Source organism: Seriola aureovittata, chromosome 14, assembly GCF_021018895.1.
Source record: "Seriola aureovittata isolate HTS-2021-v1 ecotype China chromosome 14, ASM2101889v1, whole genome shotgun sequence".
NCBI classification, from domain to species: domain Eukaryota; kingdom Metazoa; phylum Chordata; class Actinopteri; order Carangiformes; family Carangidae; genus Seriola; species Seriola aureovittata.
Genome location: NC_079377.1, coordinates 21,375,296 through 21,401,678, shown reverse-complemented (window position 1 = coordinate 21,401,678; position 26,383 = coordinate 21,375,296). Strand labels below are relative to the sequence as shown.

General features: G+C 41.1%; 1 protein-coding gene across 3 annotated transcripts in view; it reads right to left on the bottom strand.

The window, feature by feature from the left end:
• abch1 (ATP-binding cassette, sub-family H, member 1) overlaps window positions 1–25,157 on the bottom strand; it is a 29,475-nt gene extending 4,318 nt beyond the window's left edge. The window contains exons 1-20 of one of the 3 annotated variants that reach the window (XM_056395937.1): window positions 24,855–25,157; window positions 21,478–21,626; window positions 19,739–19,898; window positions 18,225–18,379; window positions 16,217–16,324; window positions 14,819–14,912; window positions 12,053–12,127; window positions 11,464–11,644; window positions 11,184–11,280; window positions 10,894–11,062; window positions 10,126–10,226; window positions 6,784–6,854; window positions 6,547–6,596; window positions 6,187–6,243; window positions 5,949–6,019; window positions 5,678–5,766; window positions 4,985–5,088; window positions 2,683–2,842; window positions 1,373–1,477; window positions 6–1,165 (exon numbers count right to left, since the gene is read on the bottom strand). In XM_056395937.1, coding sequence (XP_056251912.1) covers window positions 1,080–1,165; window positions 1,373–1,477; window positions 2,683–2,842; window positions 4,985–5,088; window positions 5,678–5,766; window positions 5,949–6,019; window positions 6,187–6,243; window positions 6,547–6,596; window positions 6,784–6,854; window positions 10,126–10,226; window positions 10,894–11,062; window positions 11,184–11,280; window positions 11,464–11,644; window positions 12,053–12,127; window positions 14,819–14,912; window positions 16,217–16,324; window positions 18,225–18,379; window positions 19,739–19,898; window positions 21,478–21,626; window positions 24,855–24,926 — 2,154 coding nt within the window. In that variant the 5' untranslated portion in view covers window positions 24,927–25,157 and the 3' untranslated portion in view covers window positions 6–1,079. Of the gene's footprint in view, window positions 1–5; window positions 1,166–1,372; window positions 1,478–2,682; window positions 2,843–4,984; window positions 5,089–5,677; window positions 5,767–5,948; window positions 6,020–6,186; window positions 6,244–6,546; window positions 6,597–6,783; window positions 6,855–10,125; window positions 10,227–10,893; window positions 11,063–11,183; window positions 11,281–11,463; window positions 11,645–12,052; window positions 12,128–14,818; window positions 14,913–16,216; window positions 16,325–18,224; window positions 18,380–19,738; window positions 19,899–21,477; window positions 21,627–24,311; window positions 24,531–24,854 lie in introns of those variants that run through there. The other 2 variants (XM_056395936.1, XM_056395938.1) reach the window with 2 other exon arrangements.
• Window positions 25,158–26,383: the final 1,226 nt, after the last annotated feature.

The window sequence follows — 26,383 nt, the reverse complement described above, 5'->3', positions numbered from 1 at the left end:
GGAAAGTTACATGTTCAGACATAAAGGTCAAAAGTGGACACAACACATGTCAGAAAAGAGCCAAGTGTATATTTACATTATAAATATTTATACCTGATACGACTTTTCGGTGTCTAGCTTTGACTGCAGTAGAAACAGTGAGTAACATGGAGCTTTTTTCCCCCTGGGTTTTACCTCTCAGGCAACATGCCGGCTGCTCTGTCTTACTGTAATTAATATCATCATAAATTAGATGGTAAAAAAGCTCTTTATTGTAAGACTGTGGTAAAGATACAACATTATCTATACGTCCATGATGCTGAACATACCTTTCAGTGTGGTCAGAGCTTTATAGATACAGAGAATTACATAGTATTACAACCATTTCTATGGTTAGCATAGTAACATCATTTAATTTTATTTATCTAAGGAACCTCTGTCTTCATTATGCTGTTCTTAGTATTATAGTGTTTGTGTGAGCTTCATTTTATGTTTGTTTTTGCAAAGCCCTGTTTCTTGATCTTGATATTTTATTTACAAATGCAAACACAGTTCATTCTTGACCTTGGAAACAGCAGTTGAGAAAACAATCTCAACACCCTGTGTCACAATAATAATAAAAAATAAGGCAACTAGCATAAATAAATTTAGAATTAATGGTGAGATACTTTTCTCATCTGTTTAGACGTGTCTCTCCAAGGTCGGTAATCAACTGTGAACCTCGGCTTTTAAGCCAATATGAACAAAACAAGATGTCCTCGAACATCAACAATCCCATGACAACTGGCAAATATCATTGGCAGATGAAGGTCAAGAGATATTATTGAAAACTCCAGAACCTACATGGAGCTTGTGTTGAGATTGTTCATAAATCATATACATGTGCTGTATATGAGCAGCGTCCTCTGATTAAAAACTGTGGCAGGGTGAAGTTTCCGTTCATCCCCCAAACTGAATTCTGACGCTGCTGACTTCTGCCTGTGTCTCGTCTTCCACTGCCCCTCTACGATAAGGTTTTTCAAGCAGGAAACGGCGGCTCTGACTTCCTGTGTTTGGCGTGTATCACGTAACATGGAGGCAGCTCGGGCCGTCGCCAGGTCTTATTGTTCAGAGACGATCGGGGTCCAGAGGAGGAGACGAGATCGGGGAGACAGAGCGAAACCACTATACCTCACAGTCCAGGAAGCTGAGTTACACAGGACCCAGGGCTGATTAATGATTTAGACACACTGGCTCACACACACACACACACACACACACACACACACACTGGCTGTGCTGTGTATGTAACGTGACAATCTGACTCCCAACACACGCTAACTACATGCCACGCGAGCTACAGCATCTCATAACATTATGAAACTGACTGTTGTGTAACGTGTGTATACATTACCTCTGTACATGATACAGCGGAGGGCTTCAGAGGCGTAGGTCTGAGGGAGAGCCAGGCTGATGTAGCGCAGAGGATACGGGATACACTCCACAGGCCAGATGATACCTACAGCACAGGACGGAGAGGAGACCGCGTAAGATGCCATTTACACTTGCTCTTAAGATACAGTGTGTGATGCATTTACACAAACTCTGGTTTCTCTTGTTTTGACCCTGCTGTGATGAGAGCTTTTACTTTATTTGGACCATCGAAGGCGGACGAGGAAATAGCAAGAATAAATAAATAAATAAATAAAAAATAGCACAATGTGAGGTCTTTAAAGTTCAGCACTGAAACTCAAAAACAACTGCCTGGAAACAGCGCTTGAGAAAACAATCTCACGACACGGCCCATTTAGCAGCTGTTCTAGACGAGTCAGTCATATCACATGATCTTCAGTGGCAGTTTGCCTGGTTACCATGACCTGCCATTGCTGAGGCTGAAAGATAAAGAGTGTGCGATATGATCAAAAGCTCCAGATCAGCTACTAAATGGACCTTGTGGTGAGAATTTCCAAGAATTAACTTCTCATTGAACCTCAGCTTTTAATTCAACACGGACAAAAAAAAAATCCTTTAAGTGATCAATAAAGAGGTAATTTGATTCCATGACTACTGTGCAAACTCCACCTGCTGAAGAAAACCATTGAATATGATTGACAGCTACAGAGCAGCTACTCAATGGAGCGAATGTTTGAGCAGATAATATTTCTAAGTCCTGATCTACAGTGTAAAACAGAGGCTTGAGATATAATTATTCCTATTGATATACAGAATATCATTAAATGTCAGATGCATAATTACACATAAAGTTATAAACTGCTTCACTATTACGTAATATTAAAAATCTCACACAGAAGTTAGTTTAGTTTTTGCCTTTTGAAGCTTTTTTGAAACGTATTTCACTTTTTTTCTGATCTGTATGTTTGACTTCTTCTGCCTTTTTTCTGTCAGTGATACAGTGAGATTTTTGTTTTAATCTCCAGTTCTCTTTACTCTCAATGCAGCTGAAGTGTTAGAGGAGGACTGGAGACACAAGTCCTCCTGAAGCTTTTAAAGTTTTGATGTTGTGAATTCAAACAAACCAAAGCTCCACTCAGGCGTACACCCTGTTCCCGACATCAAAGAGTTTATAATCAGCTTTTTCTGCTCAGATAAAGGTCCAGCAATCAGACACCTACAGGAAGTTTCTTTTTTACACTCATGCAGACTTCAAACACACACACACACACACACACACACACACACACACACAGAGAGACTGAGGCCTACCGCTGATGATGAGGTTGGGATAAAAAATGCCCAGCGCGGCCTGGTTTGCGCTCTGCTCGTCATCGATTGCGGCGGAGATGACCAGGCCAAACGAGATGCCGGTGACGCCCTGCAGCACGATCAGGATTATGACCAGCGCCAAGGAGCCTTCATTAGGCATCTGCAGAGAGAGAGAGAAAGAACGACAGCGGAGGAAGGGTGAGAAAAAATAACGGGCTCGTAAAAGTCGAAGGTTTCCTCACGTACATTATTTTGACATGTACGAAACCTTTTACATTATTACAAATAACCTGTTCTACAGCAAATACAGTCTTTCATCTTCATCTATTAGTGGATAAAAAGGATGATTCTCTATCTTTAAAAGGAACACAAAGCATCAAATTCTGTGCTCGTACAAATTCCAGATGGACAAAAACATGTGGAAAATAAATCCTGGTGTAAAAGACATAATTTTCTCTGATCACACTGAAGCTCACAAAGGCGGCACTTCCCAAGAACCAACGCTCACGCACTTTCCCAGTTAAGTGTACTCCCAGGAGTGGAGGTAAAAGTTCCTCCAGTACATTGTGATTTTCTCTTCAACACAGCAAGGTCAAAATCCCTCCAAAGAGTAAGCAGAAATAGTCTGCATGTGTAATGTTGTCTTCTGCAAAAACAGACAACAAAGTCTGGACTTCTAGTTGTAAAATCTCCTGAGCTGCTCCATGATTCCTGTCAGCCACAAACTACAAGGAAAACTGTGTGTTTCTTTAAATGCCGGTTTCAGAAAGTGCTAACCTGGCTCTGCTGAATGGATTTTCAATGTTAAAAAAGTAAAATGATAAATGAGTGCAGGATTCTTTTAAGAAACATGAGAAGAGATGAAACAATGAGATCAAGAGAAATGGAGAAAGAGATAAAAGAGGGGAAGGGAGAGACCCACAGAGACAGAAGTGCTCCCTGATTTTCAGCCAGAAATACTGTAAGACATGAAAAGAAATGTTCCTGCAGATCAGGTTTGACTGTAAATCACACAGACAGAGGGAGGAGTGTAAATGGAGCAGCAGCGAGAAACAAAATCAAATAAAAACAGAGAGAGAAGTCTGTAAATCTCGGCTCAGCAGATACGGACGGATAACTCTCTGAACATGAAGAGAATCTGCAGACGTTCGTGGTTGTGTGTGTGTGTGCTTGTGTGTGTGTGTGTGAGACACTATCCGTCTCCCCTGACAACGTGCAAAAATAGACCTGCACCAAGAGGCCACATGACCACTCGGTTGCCACAGCAATCAAGGGTTGTTGTCGTGGCGATCCCGCAGTGATCCTTAGATACGGCCAACGCGGGAAGTGATTTATGGAGTGGTGGTCTCTTTGGACTTCAGCACCTTAATTAACATGCACTCACACACACACACACACACTTTCAGACATGGACGACTGCACACGCCCATAAAAGCATGTGCCTGCATGGACACAGATACATTAACACACACACAAGTGATATGTATCCTGCCTTTATCCAAATGCCGGCTCCCTGTATTGATTCCATACAAGTCTATTGAAACCCTGCTGACCTTCAGCGTGCTGGACACACATGAGAAGATTTACAACACACAGTATTTCCTCTTCAGTATGCTGTCACAGGCACAAAAAAAAGAAAAGAATGATGCGTCATAATGTTGGAAAACAAAGGTCTGTTTGATGGTTAAAATGAATTATTATGGCTCTAATGTGCTGTAGGTATAAAGCCAGATTTTTGATGATGTAATAAAAATGCAAATGAGCAGGGTAACGGGGTAGCGGGGCCTGCTGCATTTGCAAAACATTAACCTCCAACCATTAACCTGAAACTCTCCACAAACCAAATCACATTAGGAATGCAGTGACCTTTCAGAGGCTCCTCCAGTTTCAGAAAATCTCCCCTGAAATGTGTCTTTTGTAGCTCAATAGTGTGAGAGAGACTCGTGTGTGTCAGCTGTACTTTAACAGTAACTGACAGTGTTGTGGTTTCAGTAAAGGTTAAACACGATTTGCCCTGTGGTGTGTTTCTCCAAACACAAAACCACAACTATTAGGGAAACAAACAGGAGGGTGAATGTGTGTCTGTGATACTTTAAAGGGAAAATAATAGTTAAAAATTATTAATTATCTTCTTTTTTTTTTAATACAATCAAACAATTATTTAGATATGTATTAATTTTTATCGATTATTTGGTTTCTTTATTGCTTATGTTATGTTTTCTTGCTGTTACTTTCTTCCGTGTGGATGTCGTTTCTATAACACCCATTTTCTCAGTGTAGCTGCGTGTTTTATGGGACGAACCTTGAAGACGAGCAGGATGAAGAGGAGCAGCAGGATGATCTGAACGCTGATGACGAACAGCTGAGAGAAGAGGTGAGCCAGCATCGTCTCCAGGGAGCTCACACCTGGGAGCGACACACCGACACAGAAACATTAAAGTGTCGTTCAGTCACAAGCTCCGTCCAAAATCTCTTATCAGCAGTAAATAGGTCATCAATCAATCTCCTCTCAATCTAACACATTTACATACATTATTCATCCTTACAAAAATGTAATTTACACATTTCTATACATATTAAATATTTTAAAGATGTAAAATTAATAATTCATCATGTGTTAAAACAGCTTTCTAGCTGGTAAACATCATCACATTCTGCTGTGATCATCTTACTCCCCCTACTGGTTGTATCTAAAATTACACTTAAATGATTTATAAATTGGATTCAATTCAATATTCAGAGCTTTTGACCAACTTTTCCCACTTAATAAATAAATAAGAAAGCTTAGAGGGGTAATTAATTAATACAAATGAATGTTATTTTACAGAAGACGGGGGTAAAACCAGGACGGACACAATCTGACAAACAGAAAAAGTCATTTAACCAAGTTTTAATTTTACATGCAATGGGAAGGTGAAGCAATTGTGTCGTATATCTAACAGAAGGACACAGCTTTTGTGTTTGTGTAGGAGCAGTGTGAGCTGTGACCCCTCACCTGCGACCCAGCATCTGTCCAGGAGCCCCTCCTTCCTCTCCAGGACAAAGGAGAGCGCCGTCAGACCCACGGCCAGGTAGAAGGTGATACTGCAGCGCCAGAGAGGGAGAGGAGAGAAACACACCAGAAGTTTAATGACAGTTTGGCATCTGGTTCAATCCCAGAAAACGTGTGAGTAAAAGACATGTTATTATCACACATACATTCATTAACACAGGTGCAGTGTGTCAATAAAAAGCTGTTTCACATCTCCCGCCCTCATCACACTGACCTGAGCACAGCTCCCGGTGTCACAAACGTAGTGAAGTCTGTGTTCAGGCTGCCGTAGATCGGCTCCTCAAACTACGAGATGCCGACAACAAAAGACTCTGTTATGCAGCGAACTGCATCAGCAGAAACACAGTTGCATATACAGCTTGTTTCTCTTTTAGGATTGCAATACAAACAGGTTTTTATGCATTTCTACATCCTTATCACACTTGTTTTTATTCCATAAGCTCCTTTCTTACCTTTATTGGCAGCGCGACCAGGTATGACATACCGCCCAACTTATTCTCCACGAAAGCCTGCAGACACAGCGTTAACAACATCAGTCGAGCATATTTCATTTCACGTTGCAAGGCAGAATGTAAATATTGCCTTAAAGCACGGGCACTCAGCCAAGTGTGACATGTTCAAGTGTGTTTCTTCTAGTCTATACTGACTCTACTGACCCACATGTGTCACTTTAAACTGTAACGTCACGTATGTTGGCAGATGTCTTTGTATTTACTGCGTGTGTTGAATGATTTCTGATTGTATCTCTCCAAAACAAACATCTGGATATTTGCCCACGGCTCCAGTTGACGAAGCAGGAAACGGATTTCTACCTGAAAGGCATCGTGAAGCTTCTTCTGCAGCATAAAGGCAATTTGTCGATCTAGAAAAAAACAAGCAACAAAAATGAGCCACTTCAGCTTCACAGTAGAAGATAATGTAAATGTACATAAAGTGTTATGTTACTGACTACATTTCTTTTTCTGTATTTTCATACATGTACAGGACATGTTAGTTAATCCTCTTATTTTTATATGAGTGAAATACAGACAGCGTTTTTTGCATCTTACTTGTCAGGTCCAGCCAGACGTGTACTGATCCACCATCGACCACCTCTCTGGAAACCTGCCGCTGGATCATCCTGTAAAGTCAGGGACAGAGTCGGGATCTGAAAAACCATGATCTGAGTTTGGAAATCAATTTAAAATTCAATAAACAATCAATAAAAGTGGAACGCAAAGGTGCAACAGAAGCCAAAATAAGAGGGGCAAAAGGTGCTGAGGATGCAGATGCTTCTGAATATCGTCTGTTCAGAAGTCACTGGCCTTTTATCAGTGAAGAAGAAAAATAAAGTTTAACAAACCATTTGGTATCTTTAAATAACCACACTACATCCTGCTCCAGTGTTTGTGTGTGTAGGAAGTCTATAAGCAGACAGGCGTACTTGCAGGTAGAGGAGAGCTGTGGTTGTTTATCTCTTTCCCTCTCAGAGATGCTGGTGCAATAATGCATCGTCCACACAGTAATTAACAGACAATGAACAGATGCAAACTTTTCACTTTATGAAGTCACATCTGGTCTGTTAGAGTATTCTGTAACATCTGACTGTGACTGAACAGTTGAGATTATTTTCACCCCTTTTCCTCAGGCAGGTCTGTCACATGAGCGGCACATGATTCAGTCAGAAGGAGCGTTTTATTGGCTGGTGCTAAGCTGTGACCTGCCCAGGTGTGTTAGGGACAGGAAGGACCAGACTGTCTACCCAAAGATCTCACACACACACACACACATGCACACACACGCACATGCACAGGTATACACAGCACAGTGATTAACACCAGAACAACTCGTGCCCTTTACCCTCCAGGACTGACTCATCCTCACATGATAGCAGTTCAGGGGTGTGAGCTGGTGGAATTTAAAGGATGATTTCAGCACAGAACACACAAAGGGAAAAACAATGATTGAACTAGAAAATTCCAGGGAAATTTTGAGTGCCACGGGGGCTACTGCCGGGATGAGTACATGATTTATTTCCAGTGTTCAAAAGTCACCCTGATCATATTCTGGTTTTGAGAAATGTCTTGATATAAAAGACTCTGATATAAAACAATGTCACATCCCTCCATCATGTATTATGTGGGAAATATCTCATATTCTGTGTTGTTTTTTTTAATAAAACAAGAGGCAACATGTCTTCAAACTGGCATTTAAAGGGTTAAAATCCTGAAATCTAATAAACATTTGATAGGTTTGAGCAGAACTGAAGTGGTTTAAGAGATGTATGCAAAAAAAAGCAGAAAACAATATTGATATATGGTGATTTTATAGCATTTTCTTTGTGTGTCCTTTTTTGGACGCGAGGAACCCCAGCGGGTACAAAACATGTTACCAGTGTATAATAGACCTGTAACAGTAACTGACATTAGATTTTAAAAATATGTAAAAAAAGACACTTTCTTGCAGAAATCCATACCTTCAGCTGTAACACAGCCAAAATGATCAGCAAATCAAAAAAGAAAAGTGAAGAAAATGTCCAAAAAAGGACAGAGGGACCCCTGAGGGTTAATAAATCCCATGAACCTCTATTTAAATTACCACTATTATGTTTTTTTCTGTGCTAAATTTAACATTACTGGGGAGGAGAGCAACGCGACTAGAAGTGACAGCGAGAGAGGGCTAGTAGCTTCTCCTCTCCTCTGTCTCAGCGGAGACCGTCACAACTTCATTCACTCTTTTACTTCACCTCTTTTGGGATCAAGACGCACGTTTTGATGTATATATTACCGGGGTTTTCTCAAAGCTGCGGGACGAGTTACGCGGGCTCCGCCCCGAGGCACTTCTCTACAGCTAGAATAGCTGAGCACCCGTGGCACTAATTAAGGGATCATCAGTATTATTACAATTCAATACTATGAACTGGGAAACACTTTAAAAGAGACTATCATAAATCCTACAGTGAAAGCACGTGAAGAATTTCAGTCGACACAAATCCACTCACAGCCTCCCGGCGTTTGTGTTCACACACTAACACATGGCGCGTGTTTTGGCTAAACATTAGTCAGTGTGACGTGAAGTAGACACTGTGCTGCACGTCGCTCCAGAGGGATAAAAGTTGCCAACGTGGTTGTCGATAAAGTTGCAGAAACTTGTGCGAGAACTCGGCAAGCTGACGACAGTGTTCAGAAAACAACGCTGTTCGAGGCAGCGCTGTAACGAGATACTCGGGCGTGTGTCAGAAAAGGAAGGTGTGAGCACAGATTTAAGTAAACACACACACACACACAGGACATGTGCACCGGGCATTTACAGCCGGGATGTAAAACAATCTTTGTGAGGAGATTAGTGTCAGTAGCTGCAGAACTGAGCTGTTTGTTATTTGACATGTCTCAACGTGTCTGGACATGATTTGATCTATATCATGTGCCATTCATCATTTTTGTTTTCCTCCTCGTTTGACCTGTGATAACTTCTTCTCACACTCGTCAGAGCACAGACTGATGCTGCACTGAAGCTTCAGTGTTGTTCCTCACTTCTAAGGCGCCTTGAATAAAAGCATCTGCCAAATGAGGAAATGCAATGTAATTTACTATCATGATGTTATGCACCTGCAATGCAGCTATGATTACAGAAGACTGTGTTTGTGTGCATCAAAAAGGATTCTCACTAGTCACTTGCAAGACACAATGAACCGCAGCGGCTCCATCAAGATGCTGGAGTGACGCACAGGCGGCATTCCAGCTGCAGAGCAGAGACAAACTCAACAGCTCACAAAGAAACATGAAAACCACACACACTTAACCTCACTGCACACATGCACATGCAGCCATTTCACATGTTGCAGATGTAAAACTTTTTGCCTTCCGCTTCCAGTTGTGCAGTTTTTGTTTGTTACAAAGCTGCACAAGTCAAAATCAAGTTAGCATGAGCAGAGGCAGCGACACAGCGATCCATCCTCTTCCATCAACAGTTCATCACCTGTTCATGACGGATCGGGCAGAGAGGACTGTTGTAGCCAATTTACTCATAAGCTCAAAGCTACACGACATAATGTACTACACCTCTTATGTGTTTATTCTACACAGCCCTTTGTGGTATTTATTCTTTTTTTACTATAAAGTGTTTAGTTAAATCACAGATCCAGCGTCTTTCTGTCCCGACACTGACTCTGATACCTGAACTGTGTTTTTCCTACATTTAAAATCTGTACACTTCGTCGACTGGAACTCATTTGCATCATTTAGTTTCCAAGGTAACGTGAGGTCAGAGACCTCTGTGGGCCTAAGGACTGAGCTGGCCGCCTGCGTTTGGCTGAATCAATGTAACTGATAGTGGAAACAGAGTTTTATAATTGATCACATCTGATGCCTGATACACTTGATCCAGCGTAAGCCTGGTGCTGTTCGTCTCACCTTTTTGTCAGGTAGCTGGTGAAGTTCTTGCCAAAGCCGATGACGCCCCAGTACTCGCCATTATAGATCCCATCGAAAGCATCTGTATGGGACAAGGGTACCTATGCACACAGAGTAACCCACATCATTTATATATTATACATTATATTTTCAGCTTTTTAGATCTGAAAATATTCTTTTATCAGGAAGCTTTTATGAATGTTTGATATGGTGTTGTGTTTTATTCTCCCATGATATGGACAATCTATATTTTCATGTCACTGACTTCTGTTTAATGAGGTGTTTGTTTTTCTATTCTTGTTAATTGTTTTTAATTCCCCTCTTTTCTGTATGTAAAGCACTTTGTAACTTTGTCAAGAAAAGTGCTATATAAATAAAGTTTATTATTATTATTATTATAATTATTATAAACTGAAGGGTTGTCAAAGTGTCCCACTGTGAAACAACCTTTTAATGTTTCCTAGAAAAAGAAAGTCTTCAGTTCTGCTGTGAACTGGAGTGAAACTTATTTGCTTAAAGTCAATTTAATAATACAAAAAGTGCAAGACGAGCCTGCCACTTCCTCTTTAGACTGAAACCAGAGTGACTGAATCTGAACAGCAGCAGAAACAACAGAACATGAAGCTGAATTTACCAGCAGACCTACAGCACATGGAACTGCTACAGAGAAACGACCCAGTTCCACTTTTGGTTGTGGTGCATGAATGCGAGGCTGCGATCACGCCTGACGTGTATTAATATCTGTGTCTCACAAGCTCGAATAAATACCTGGTGCACACTGGAGTTGTCCAGGAAGGAGAGCAGTGATTGGCTGTAAGCGGACGGCGAGGTCTCATTGTTCACCACGGCAACCTGGATCCCCTTTGGATCTCCTCCGACACACAAACAGATCAGAGAGATCTGGATGACGGGCAGCAAGAAATGGAAACACAACGAGCTGCAAAACACAGAGGAAACAGAAACACTGTGCCAACATGTCCCTGACAGATATCATCAAATCATAACTTCTGCTGTTAATTATTAGCTATCAATATTAAATACTATTAATGTTGACATACCCCGGCATTCTCTTCATCCGCACAAACGTTTTGATCATCAGGGCAGCGATGTTTCTCCACTTTGGCAGCATGTGTCTGGCTCGCACCTTCCAGTCCGCTGTACAGTCACACGAAACACGCAATAAGATAAGAGGTCACACATCAACATTTACACAAGCAATCAACCCACAGTATTTATCACCCTGCAAAACAGGCGCTCTGCAGCAGCAGGGCAGCGCACGTTAAAGAAGACAGAGTTTGATCCTGTAGAAACTTAAACTGGAAAAAGTCAAATCAGTACCTGAATATTTGGGAACTTCCTCTGCAGCACCTTGTTCGATCCCGAGAATCGGGCGACTCTCGTCCCGCCCACTCTCGAACGATTGGCTGGTCTCTAACGGCCCGCTCTGAGGACTGGATCCCCGTTTGGAGTCGATCTGATCCGACGTCTCACACAGCTGCAGGAAGGCGTGCTCCAGGGTCTGCAGGAGAACAGGGACCAGACCGCCAGTGTGCCGTATATGAGTCTCCAGGCTGCAACTGTTTTATTTGTTCCCATTAAGTTTTTAATGATGAGACATAAAGGTTCCTTGTGTTTGAATCACCTGTGCACCTGTATTTATATTACTTTGTCTCTCACAATTGAAGCTGTATTAGAACGAGGAATTAAATCACTGATTTGTTTTTGTTTTTTTGTTCCATTTGCTGAGTTGAGTGTCTCTTGATTAGGTTTTGATGTGCAGTTTGAAATCATTTCATTTTATGTTCACTTCGTATTACAACAACACCAAACTACTGTTGCTTTGTGTTCCCATGAACAACCCCCCTGCCGTGACTACCGGCACCCCTGGGTGTCCCAGCAGGCCGTTGTTGGATCAAGCGGTACTCACTGTTGCGCTGTGCTGCTTCATGACTGCGTCTGGAGGACCTTCAGCCAGCAAATGGCCGTTCCGCATGAGACCGACCTGGAGAACAGAGACAACAGAGGAAGAAAAGAGAACAGTTGTTATTTCTAAGAGATGCTTTTGTCTTTATCAAAAAACAGTGTTGGCAGAATCACGGTAATAGCGAAAAGAAAAAATCTATAAATATTTTGGACACTTTTCCCCTCGAGTTAATTTCTCCAACTGTGATAACTGACCGAGGAATAACTTTGATGTTGAGGAGAAATTTCCTTTCAGAATAACAAATTATTACAGCTAATATTAAAGCTCTTGTTTTGAAGTATATTGAACCTCTCTTGCATTATATCAACGGGCAACAGAGAGGAGCAAAATAACTAATATGGGGTCAAATATCATTTCATTTCAATATCATTCGTGACATAAGTGTCATCTTTGTCAGAAAAATAACGTCTCTAACAACAGCTCTAATTAGGTGAGAATATCCTTTATTCTTTGTGTTAAAGTTATCTGGACTTTTCGGACATAAGCAAGTATCCAGTTACAGAACAGCTGAGCAACTTGTTTTCAAAATCAGCAGCAAACTGATCCCTGCTGCTTCACCTGAGTTCTGTCAAGGTGCAACAGTCACAAAGACAGAAATAAATCAGTGAATCCACCTCATTCTCCCTCAGTCAGTGTGATCAGCCACCGATCACTTCACCCTGGACGGAGACAACACGGAGCTGGCTGAGCGCTCAGACTGGTTTCAGTGGAGGATTCCTCCGTGTTTACATGTGGCTGCATTAGTGAGGGGCCAGAATGACCCTTGACCTCATTTTGTGCAGCTTGAGAACAAGCTTGAGTTATGCAGTCAGAGTTTCAGTTTGAATATGACACCGCACACACACACACACACACACACACGCACACACTTTTCCTTTTTACTGTGAAATCCACACAGACAGATCAACACGTTCACATGGGATTATTTAAAGAGTGATACACATACATTTTCTCACACTTGCATTCACCAATAGCAAATGTTTTGTCTTTACATGAGACCATGACAAAGAATTCATTAAAGAAAGTATTTAGTCCCTTTTGTTCCGGACTCTTAGCAGGGAAACTCTTTCACTTGGCAGCTCCCTGAGGCCGTGACATTAGGCCTTAATGTTAATTTACAAAAACAATTCCAACAATCCAGCGAATGTGCAGAGAAGACGGACGTCTGCAGTTTTTAAAAAAAATCTATATTATATGTGTGGACCTATTGAGATCTCTAGTATCAAATATGTCACACACACACACACAGTAGCTACACATGTGCAAAGATGTGCAGGAGGAGGTTGTTTGTATTTGTTTGTTCAGCTACACAGTGAATACCAACATGTTGTGTCGGGGGGGTTGTCATGCAAAAAAAGAGAAGTGAAATTCCAGCTTCTGAAAATCTCTCAGACAACTTTATCTGTTAAATCTGCTTCAGCTCTGCAAGCTGCTTCAAATTCATCACAAACACACAGACACAACAAGCCAAGCAATCTTAAAGGAAGGTAGTAATTAGTAATAAGTATTTTAAAATCAGGATGAGGACTAACCAGTGTGCAAACATAAAGTCATGTTTTAACCAAACAACATACGAGCTTTAACTTTTAGGTTTGGGTTAACCGTTTCCCCCTGCGTCCAGTTTTCACACAAACCTCAGGAAACCGTCTCCTGAGTCGTATCTCCTGAACTGACCGTCACCCAGAGAGCGAATAAAAGCGCATTTCACCAAAATGCTGAAATACACGTTTAAACAGGAAGAAAACCATTGTGGATTGTGGAAGCCTAATCTACAGTACAAACTTACAACTGTAAAGCTCTCGGTTTTATGGACTTTATGTACAAAGACGATTACTGGTGAATGAACTCGATGACTGGATTTATGATGAGCCAGGCATCAGTTTGAGCAGCAGTGAAGGAAACAGGTGTTGAATGTACTGTACATACGTAGGGACCTCTTACTGTAAATCTGGTGGTCCTTAATGGTATTTTGACGTGATTCTGACTGAAATCTTTGGCCGTTTGTGCACAAACGAAACCAGAAGAAGACTTTCTGGTGACTTTATTTTAAAATGTGCGTCTGCTTTACTTCCCTTTCTCTCTCTCTGCTTTTCCTCACAGCGTCTGTATTTGTTTGTCGTGAGTAAGTAGGTTTCAAACTACGCCAAGTTTTTCAAGGTCCAACATCCAGATCACTCGTCGTGCACACTGCACCATGATCAGATGATAAAAACAATATAATCACAGGCAGTAAACTTCTTTCATGTTTAGGTGATTACTTTTCCAGCAGTTCCGTTTAATGCTATAATATGATTTGACCATATCAGCGTAAATCAAACAACTTTTCATGGGATTTATTGATTGCAAGCAATAAACTATGGAATATCATCAAACTTACCCTTTAAATTGTTTCATGAACCAAAAGAATGAATTACAAACCTTTTGTTTTTTGTTAGTGAAATGAAAAACAAAATGCACAAGAGAGCTTCAGTACATATTCTATAGGAAGTTTTCTCACCCAGTTTGAGCTTTTGTCCTTTCTGTCAAAGCCAATAAAGAGTAAACTTCATATGAATGGACCCATTGTTTTTGAGGCTGTATTCCTGAATGGTTTCTAGTGTGCATGTGTATTTATGCTTAATTTATCGTGTGTGTATATGTGCATGGCTGTGGGTTCTGTGTGTGTGTGTGTGTGTGTGTGTGTGTGTGTGTGTGTGTGGATTATCTCACCACATTGGCTTGCCTGGCCTCCTCTATGTAGTGTGTGGTGATGATGACAGAGACTTTCCCTGTCTTCACGATCTCCACCAGATGCTGCCAGATCCTAGAAAAGGAGACGGAAGAAACCAAACAAATTACATAACACCTGACCAACTCGCTAATAAGAGTTTTCCTAAAATCTGAAGTCTGAAAAAAGCTCACAGCGTCGCCAGCAGCCGTTTGCCTTCCAACCGTCTGATCTGATGAGACTTTGTGGTGCGATTACACAATGAGATTGGAGCAACACACTGAGCGAGTGAACTATACTTTCAAAAAACGGTTTCTGACTTGCTTTTTTTTCACAACATAAGCACAAATGTTAATTTAGAATCCGTCCATACGAATCCCAAGTTGTAATATTGAAGCCACTGTGTTGATAACATGGAGAATATTAGATGGATACAGAAGGGCTTGGTGCTTGTGGAAATATCATTAATCTTTGTAACACACTATAATGAAGTTGTAAGCAGATATAAGTGAAACCACTATCACACATTTTACTGTATGAACAGTTAATGAATGATGATATGTTTTCAAAGCAGATGTCATGTACTACATTGAAACAATAACACTTTAAAATGTCCTTATATCTGATTATGACTATATTATAGTGTGTTATAAATTAATTGTTTATATACTGCTGATGAATCCTAGGTAAGGGGAATTAAAGTCAAGTGTTATCCCACAAATAAAGATAAAAAGAAATACATATAGTGAGTAGTGAATGTAAACAGGGTGTTTATTTATTGTTAAATGTGTTTGAACTGTTTGAAAAGATGTTCTAATTCAGTAATGTTGGACAGTGTTAAGGGTAACAGGCGAGTATCTGCTCTTTTAAATCCAGTGGTTTTAATTTCCATTTCTCATGTCAGCCATTTTGAGCTTGCTCTAAATACAGAAGTAAGATAACCATCTTTTTATTGCATTTATAGCCATGTGAATTACTGATTTCCTGCTAGTACAGCCAGACAATACATAGACATGATATCAGTATGGTGATGTAACATGTTTTATGTGGGGCTTTGGTTATTGTTTAATCACAGACTCAAATCCTCATTTGTGTCTCTGTCATGTTTTCTGTCACTGTCATTTTTCCCATTGGGATGCAGAGTGGATGTAACTGATGATAAACCATGGTCTGCTTCATTTGTGGCTGAATGAAAGTCGTTGTTGTTGTTGTTGTTGTTGTTGTTGTTGTTGCCTTAATTCCTAAAAAGTCATCATCAAGTCGTTACTTTTCCGAGAGTGACATAAGCTGGAGAGCAGCCATGCAGTGTGTAGACGTGCTGCATGACACCAGAGGAAACAGCTACAGTGTGTGTGTGTGTGTGTGTGTGTGTGTGTGTGTGTGTGTGTTACAGTACTTACTTGGCCCTGAGCACAGGGTCCACTCCCACCGTCGGTTCGTCCAGGATGAGCAGCTCTGGATTCTGAAGCAGAGCTGCTCCGAGAGACACCCTGCGCCTCTGACCCCCACTGCAACAAACACACACACACACACACACACACACACACACACACACACACACAACAAAAAGAGTCAGAGGTGACTCTTCTGCCACATTCTTAATAGTTGCGTAACCGATAATCCACCTCCGCTCTACACATGCCACTCACTCCTGAGCGAGGTGGTGGAGACAGAACCTGCAAGACGAACCTGCCTGACAACACGGAGGCAGAGAACAAGACCTGAGAGAGGGATGTCGGGAGAAAGAGGCGTTTTTAAAGTTCAATCTTATCATGTCGATGTGACCTAAAAAAAATAATAATAAATAGCAGGTTGATCCTAGAGGTGATGAGTACATGTTTATTCATACCAGGAATTCTTTCTCATCGTGTGTGTAGTAAACAGTTTCAACAGCCTGTTAATCATCAACACGACCCGTCTTTAACGTAACGCCACCACGCAGAATCTGAAATGAAACACCGCTCATCTTTAGTTTTATCCAGAAGTCGCAGCTCAGTAACATGACAGGCTCTTACACCACAGGTGACATAAATATTATATGAACTGCTAATGAAAACTGCTTTGAGGGGCCTCATCTGGGAACACAAGGGTCTTTGTAATGAATCAGGGACGTGAATCGTGATCTGTAACACGAGCTGATTACTATTCCTACAATAACCGCCGAATAAACGAGGGCCACGAGGTAATCAACCGCCTGTTGAGAGGTTGCAACAACATTGTCCGTTTTCTCACGACTGACTTAAAAAGAATAAAGTTGCATTTTCAAAAATAACTTGATGGGTCAAGCAGAGATCCAACAGAAATATTTGATGAAATGCCAAATGCTCTATTTTTAATTTTTACTGCTTGTTTCCTTTTATGGCTTTAGAACAAGTTTGTTTGTTTTTCTTTCTCTGGAGAAATGATAAAATCTGGAGTGGCAGCTTCTGAGGAAAGTGTTGAACTTTGGTGCACAAGTTCATATTTAGTGTCTACAAGATTAAAAAATAAACCCTTTTGGGGATTAACTATGCTTCAATGTTTCCTATTCAATAGGAATTAAATCATTAATCAGTTACAAAGTCAGACAGTAGCTCTTGTAAAAATCTGATTTCATAAGTGGTGACTTTTTACGTAATATTATCCACAGACTTAGTGGAGGTTACGTTTAATTACTGTATCCATAAGTTTGGATTTGCATTGTTAGACTAATAAAACAGCAGACCGCAGTTCTGTCAAGATCTAACATCTTCATCTTGCACTTATGATAAGATTGAAAATGATGATTTGACCAAAATGTTTCCCAGAGCCACACGACAAACCCAACAATGTGACTGAGGTAAGGTCTCCATTTAAATGGAAATTACATAATATCCTTGTAAGGCGAGAACATTAAAGAACAGTAAAGGGGAAACTATCTCTCTAACTGACTCTTGCTTGTCTCATTATCAGATAAAGTCATATTGTTTTATGGGAGCTGGGTTTACAGCCTGTGGAGGAGTAATTCGGGTGTCAAAGTCCGCAGGCGTCTGTAGACAGCTGTAAAAACACGTTTACCTCGCTTCATAAACTGGCTCTACGTAGGGATGTGTGGACGTACGGGTCACATCGCTGCCTGTGTTTCACCAAGCATGAAAAATAGTCAAAAATGTTTCCTCAGCCTGCTGTGAGTATTTCAATGACGTTTTTCATGTCGTTGCATCATTTAAGGGATAGTAATAGGGATAGTCTGTGTTGATGTCCAAAGTTCACCTGCAACAACTTTGCTCCAAGCCACGAGTCACAGTTATACAAAAGTACAGAATTCAGTGATATGACGCACAATAAAACTTGTGTATATAGTTATATATGTATATGTTCAATGTCTTTCTGGGGAAGCTCAAACTTTTAAACTCATCCTGTCCGTTACACCACACGGGAGGGTTTTACCTGAGATTTCGGACCAGGCTCTGCTTCTGAGGTAGATCCAGGAAGTCGACCAGGAAGTCCATGCGAGCCTGGGTTTCCTTCGACGTCAGGCCGTGGATTCGGCCAAAGAAGGTCAGGGTGTCGCTGATGGTGAACTCATTGTACAGTGCCAGTTCCTATGCAACACAAAGGCAACCGTGTTTCTAAAGGTCGTGTGCGTCACAGCCACAGATGGATCTCTGTCCATACTTGTTACTAAAACCAGGATAATACGTGAGATAATACTAATTCCCTCTCTAACCTAACACTAACACATCTCTATATATTAGTGTTTGAATCTCAATTAAAAATATATCAGGTCAGATGCTACCCAGCCTGAGTCTTTGGTTATCTTTGTTATATCCTTCCTTTGATTGATAAAATATCGACTGTCAAAACACTTAAATATCTAATAAAGCACGCTAAATTAACGCAGCACATCGTGGCTTAACACAAATAAAACTACAATATTTCAACCATGATTAACACAGTGGATTTACTACGTTAGTATCTGTTTTACTTAATTAAGCAGATCTGCATCTGCACTAATGCAGCGACCTTTGACTTAGCACTTCCATAACTGAAAGGATTACTGTCAGGATTTCCTGAGTGAAAAATGTGTAATGTTGAAGAGTGTTTAAATAATGGTCCATATTTACATTTTTCTGTAAGAAATAATACTATATAATATAAATACTATACTGCTAGCGTCTGTGTTCGAGTCAAAGTCCCGGCTCAATGAATTCCTCTGGATTACAACGTCAGACAATCACAAGCCAAGTTCACCACAGCGGCACAACAGTTGAGGCGTCACATTTCCTCCTCTCTGGGTCACAGACCACTTCCTACAGGGACGACGGCAACGCTCAGGGTTACACACAGGAGAACACACGCCACATGTGTTATCAGCCTCATCAGGTATCCGTTCTGACAGTAATGAGACACACTCAGGCGCAGCTGACTGACGGCAACGGAGGAGAAATTAAAGAAGCCCTCAAGCAAGGCACTTAAGTAATCCTCTAGTTCATCATCTGAACGCTCGGGTGAACTTTTCTTTTTTTACAAAACACACATGGAAACCTTTTCTGAACAAACAAAGGTTTAAATGTGGAGCTGAGTGACTGAGAATGCTAGATGCAAACATGGTGCTGTGAGGAAACTGGACAGGGAATCTGCAGGTTTCAAAATTGAAGACTATGTAAGACCTTTAGCAACAAAAATAGAGAAAGAAAGTTTGGTGATTGATCATACAGCTAAGAATAAGGGCGGCAGGAAGCTTGTTTACAAGGGAAATAACCTCCTGTCATGTTTAAGGCCTTGGATTTGCATGAACTTGTGGCTTTTCCAAATATTTCAAGGACCTTTGGACACATGAGTATATTGCAGTGGGTTCAATTACACAAACAAGGCCTGGAATGTTTTCATGCAGCCATAATTACATGGTGTGTGTCCACGTGATACACGTTTACACACACCTTTAAGATGTGTGACCTTACCTGCGGCATGTATCCAACCATCTTCCCCGGCACGTCATGACCAGGAAAAGCTGGTGGCTTCCCCAACACGGTGATGCGACCCCGTGAGATTTTCAGAGTTCCCACGATGCATTTCAGCAGTGTGGTCTTCCCGCACCCGCTGGGGCCCAAAAGACCATAACTGCAACAGAGAGCCACGAATGTTTCAGGTAAAAATCAAAGAATCTCTGTAAATTCTACAAATTTTCAGGCAAAGTGATGAGGATTCATTTGTTCTCATCATTTTCCCACCAGGTTTAATTTACAGTTAAATATGTAACACGTAAGCATGTAAATAAATCTCTAACTAGACTGTTCAGTCATTTAATAATTGAACTGAATGAAAATGAATGGACCATGTTAGAGAAAGTGTAGCTTCTGTACACAGTCAGAGGGAACAGCAGAAATAGATCACATCTATGTAAACATCTAAAGATAATGAGATGACTATATCAGATAAAACCCAGCAATGATTGCAGGCAGTGTTACAGAGTTACCGTCAAACAAAACCGTTTACAGTTCACCACGACGTGCAACAATGATGACTAAAAATCCTCTGTGCACAGACAGACTCAGTTAGCAGCTAGCTAGTGAACATACAGTGGAGCGTTTAGTAACTAAAGAGCCAGATGTTTCCCTCAGTAGTTGGTGGAGATGAAAATGGAGATAAAAGGAGAGTGAATATTGGACTCAGATTCATTAGGTGGTCAGAAACACAGCTGTAAATTGATGCTAATGTGTCTCTGTAAATGCTGGATGTGTAGCTATTTAGCAATTGTATGCTAACTCTTTTGCCAAAACAACTTCATAAGGTGATATCTTGTTCATGTTTGTTTACACTTTGTTTCCAAAGAAAGTTATTATTGCAGGTTTTACTATGGAGCTAAAGCGAAGTGATTACCTTATCTTATCTTATCTATCTAGGAAATAGCTCGTCTATCACTTTCCAAAGTTCAAAAATCCACCATTAAACAGATAAAAGCAGATAACACGTCAGGTATGTGTAAGAGAAGCAATCCTGTCAGTTGTTTAACTACATAAATCCAGTGTAATGAAGCTCATGTGCACAAAAATGACAGAAGACAGACGACCACATGGAAAACAGAAGGTGAGCATTATGAATTTAAGTTCTTCTTAGAACTTAGATCTGGACCACAAAGTAAAAAACATGACTTTCATTGAGATTACATACTATAAATTTCTTGAAAATCCCTCTCGCTGCCCTTTAGGGTGACTGCATTTTTCTGTTTCAGCTTTAATGAGGCAAACAAAGTAAATTCATAGGCGAGGTAAGGTCAACCTGAGGTAAACCTGACTGTCTTGCAGGACTTTCAGATCCATCAGCAGATACATGACAAAGGAGAGGGCTAGTGTAAACTGGTTCCAGTCAAGTGCTGGACACCTCACCCAAGAATGCAAGCCTTATTTGCATATGCAGAACGCATCTACTCACTTGTCCAAGTCCATTGCTTGTGCTTTTCAGTGCTACAAGTGAAGTAAAGTGGAGGTGAGAGGCTTTAAGATATCTTACAGTATCTCTCAACTCAGGTTAAGTCCATTAAAATCACATAATCGCGGAATATCAAGCATAGGAATAGATAAAGATACACTCTCCTTTGAAGCTGGGATATGTTTTGACAAATAGATAAAGACGTAGATGTCTTATCAGTTCAGAAAAACAGCCATGCTGACACATTTGAGTTATTATACATTCCACTCACATGTGGCCTTGTGGTACAGTCAGGTTGAGGTTGCTGAGGACCTTCAGTTTGCCGTACGACCGGCACACATCTCGGCACCGGATCGCAAACTCCTCCTGTCCAGCAGGCAGAGAAGCCTCCAAATCAGCCTTCATATTCTCCTCCTTCAGCTGGGAAAGAGAAGACACTTTGTTAAACATCAATGACAAATATTCATGGCTGTCTTTTCAGATTTCACCATGTGCACCGAGCAAAACGTTACACAAGAACAATCACTCAATCATATTACTGCACAGGGCCACAATAACAACTCACTAGACGATGCACATTTACTGTATTCACATGTGCACATACATTATGAAGGTTTGAGATAAGCTTCAAAGCCTCAGCCTCAAAGCTTCACAGTCTCTGTCTGTAAATCCTGTTGTTCTTTTCTCTTCACTGTAAGATGAACTCTTCTGCAGCCAGTGCTCTTGTCTGCTGTTTTCTGCCGCTGATTTGAGCTCATTTGCAGGGACAAAAGAATGTACTTCAATGGTGCAATCATACACTCTTCCTCCATGAAGGGATGTTTTGTATGAGGAAATATGAGTTTAAAAAATGTTTGTCAACTTGACAAAAATGTCATTGATTTATTCAAAAAGGCTTCCTGGAACTGGAACTTTAACTTGCTGCAGTTTGTTTCACTCACTGAAGCGGTTTCATTGACACACCGCCATTACTAAAATATTAATGTTAAGAAGGGCCAAAGTTGTCTAGACTGCCTCTGTGTTTTTCACTAATAAAATAAAATTTCAAATCAAATCAAATCACAAACGTTTCACTGAGACGCAGTGGTCGATTGCCCCCTGATGAATCACTTTCACTGGCCAGAATCAGCTTTACGGGCCGAGTATGTTCATGCACATACGAGGAATTTGAAAGAAGGAAAGTTCCATTCCTTCCCACTTTCGCATTCCTACACAGGTACAACCTACCATTCATATTCAATTAGCAGTGGAGTGCACAAATCCTCAGTTAAACAACATCTTACACAAGTATGTGCCTTTTATTTATCAGCAAAACACCGGATCAATGTATCGTATCACATCGTATCACATTTAAGTTGTCAGCTCAGCATATGATTCATTTCACACGACATTCATTCCTGAATCAATATTTCTCCTTTTACTGTCACTAAGTCTATCGCTTGTTTTGTTATACTATAAAGGTCTGTTTTATAGGATTACACTGTTGATATAATATTGATGATCTTAATATTATACTTTTATAAAAACAAAAAGTAGTACTTATTTAAATCTGAGGTATATTCAAGTACACAGAAGGAAACAGTGAGGAAATTGCTGCAGGGATTACAAACTTTTGGCGTAAATCTGACTCACATACAATAAGTAAAACTACAATTGGACAGTACTTCACTCCTTAGTGACTTTTATTCCTGTGCAGACGTTTGTAGCTCCATCAGTGGGAGTGGCGATGATTTAAAAAGGCTTTAGTGCAAGCAGCTGAGAGAAAATGCAAACCATTCTTGAAAATAAGCCAAACCACCGAGGGTGGTGACCAGATTAGTGTTGTTTTTTGGGGTTTTTTTTCGAGAATGCAAGTGGGGAGAGAAACTAGTTTTTGACCTTTAACCCAAAAGTCCAAGGTGAATCTCAGTTCTGCCACAACAACAAAGAGAAGCATCCCGCTCACACTCTGATATTCCTGGTGGTCGCTGTGCATCTTGTCAAAGTTCAGCAGACAAAGTATTTGGGTCGTACAACAATCCTTCGCCCAGTAATCTCTAATAACAGCTTTCTTTCACGGGTTTCCCCCGGTCTCGAACTAACTCCCTCCTTTAATCCAACATCTCTCATTTTCTAGTGAGGAGATTAGGAAGATTGCACTGTATAATCAGATGCTTTTGGTCGGCCTCACCTTTGGCACCACAGCCTACATCTGCAAAAATAAACACCAAAACAGACATCACCTTCATTCTGTAAGAATTACCCTGTGGTTGCTGCAGGAAGACAAGCTGTTTCAAACCCAGTTCAGATCTGTTATCGATACCTGAGATAATGCTTGATAAAAGATAAAGTTGCCTTGTCTACCTGAAAACACACTGACAGTCATTAGGCAAACACTCACCATGAGAGGAGGAAGTGGAAAGGATGAAGTGCGACTGATGAGTGATTCCACAGACTGAAGACAACAGTTTAAGAGCATGTGAATATCAGCTGACACAAACATCAAAATTCAAAGTGGAAGAACAGGTTCAGTTCGCCATGCGGCAGGTGGAGAACAGATGCTTTGCGCTGAAGTATACCCATTTAACACACACACGCACGCACGCACGCACGCACACACACACACACACATACACACCCTTCTTCACATGAAATGCCGCCTGACTCAGAACTCTACATTACTGACAAAAAATGTCGTTTTTCTTTCATTTTTGCACAAAAACACCAAACATTTAGTGGCTGCAGCTTCACATGTTGCAAGAGAAACTAGATTTTTACTGTTTCGTATCATAACATTAACACTTTGGCATAAACTGACCCAGCTGAAGACATCATTTGGTACTCTGAAAACTTGTGGCTTTAACTTTGGACATTTCACAGCTGGATTATTGAGTCCAAAAACAGAATTGGTAGAAATTCCATAATCTAAAGAATCTTAAACTGGAGTCCCACATTTACCAACTAACATCCTCCTCTTTACGCACAGACCAGTAATTAGAGAAAACACCACGTTGTGCCTGTGAAGGCTCTTCTGCAGCCACTCTCCTCTGATAATGACCTCAAACAGAACAACAACGCCTCTCTTTTCATTCATACTCTGCTCTGCTGACCAGAAAGAATTCCTACCTTGCCTGCCAAGTTGTTGCCAAGTTGCGTCACCGCCAAGTGGAAGAAAACGGGCTCGACAGGCGCGCTCTAACCTCCCGGGATTCAGCAGCAAACGAGGCGAGTGCGACGCATTTCCCGATGCACAACTGATAAAGGGTGGCCTCTGTCGGGCTATTTATAAGCCGAGCCTCGGTAGCCTACATCCACCGAGCGAACAGCTGCTGCGCTTTCACTTCTCCCTTTCACATCAGCGCGTCACACAGGATGTGAGCGCTGCAGCAGCAGTGCGGTGCTCCCTCTCTCCTCCCTTCTACCCCTGTTGCTTAAACGATAAAGCGCATGTTCCTCCGCACTAAACTTAGATGTCCAGCTCAACACTGGGCCATGAAACAAAAATCAGAAATGGTTGCAGTTGCTGCGGCGGCGGCATCCATCCTTTTTTCTCCATCTTGCTGCAGCAGTCGGCTGCAGGTCCCGGAAAGGCCTGCTGGCTAAGGGAAAGACTCAATCCTGGACATTTCGTGCAAAGAAAACAACCTAAATTATCCCTGCGCATCTTACCCGCTCCTCCATCTCGGTGCAGTCTGCAGGTCCAGCCGTCGCATCATCCCGACCGGCAGCCTCCGCGGCCATGGCAGCAGGGAGGAGGGCGGACCCGACAGCCGGCTGGGTCCCTGCGAGGAGAGACAGTGAGAGAGGAGGGGAGAGAGGGTGGGCTGGATGCGCTGTAGGAGTTTTTTTTTTTATTATCAGAGTCGAACAATATGTTTGCTATGTTTTAAATACTGATTAACCAGAGAGATGACTTAGTTAGAACATGCAGTAATTTAGTGCGTTTCCTGATTTGTTCTCCTGAATAGATCGTTGGCAGTTCTGGGACACAGAGAGGGAGCTGCAGAAAACATGAACCTGTAGCTGTAAGTGCTCCACTGCAAAATTAATATCAGCTGTATGTTATTTGATCTGCAGTGATCAGACCCAGCATCTTATCTTTATTTAAGTAAAGCAATTACATTGTGAAACAAGCATGTAAAACTGGTCTGGAAACAATGCAAATTTTAATTGACTATTGTGAACACATGAAGGAGAGATTGAGTTACTGGATAATTTCTGCAGTGTGACCAACCTGACCGGAGGAGTGACTGTTAGCCTTCACCCTCAGTTTAGTGTGTCTGTTGTCAGGGGTCTTGTTCGGTGTGTGACGGGCAGGTTCCCACCTCCAGCCCATCGCATCTCTCCCCATCCAAACTCTGGGGGGGAAAAAAAAGGATTTAAGAACAAATTATGTGGAATTACTTTTTGTTTAGTACCCAAAGACACCACAAGATGGAAGCACAAAAGAAGCGACTGATCACTGCATCACAGGCAAGACTTCATAAGGACTTCCAAGGATATTTTAGCAAATAATTTCTTTAGGAGACGGTGAATTGGTACAAAGTGTATCTAGAACCAGTAGAAACAGATTTTACCATCATGATGGATCTTGGTATCTGTATCTGAGACCCTTCATCTGGCTGTTATGGTTCATCTGTCAAGAAAGTAAATGAATGAATGAGGGTTGAGGTTCCTTTTCCCTCCCAGCTGTTTCTGCAGATAATTTAAATGCAGCTGTTCGGTACCTGTGAGGGGAAAGTTCTGCTTCCTCTGTGAGTTTATTTTTACACCACAGCAGCTAAATGTTTCCTCCCCAAACCAAGTACATGATTTAAGAGGGGAGGAAACCTGTTTTTTTTCATTGTCGTTTAATTTATTGATGACAACAATTTAATCTAGTTTTGTCCTCATTGCAAAACATTTTGCTCACTGCTGGGGAAAAGATTTATTGGACATATAAAGACATAAAGTTTTTAAATCTAGGGTTTTTAGCTCTTTATCCATTTAGGGTTTTGCTTGTTTCATTTTATGTGACAGGAGCTTTAAATAAAATGTATTTTTCTAAACAATATTCTCGATGGATTTTCTTTAACAGGAAAACTGAAAGGTTATGCTCAATCAAACAAAGGAAGGATGTGTCTTGTTATGTGCTCCCTCCTGCTGTAACTCTTCCAGACAAATAAATGTGCTTTACCTGTTTAAATCTATGATACAAC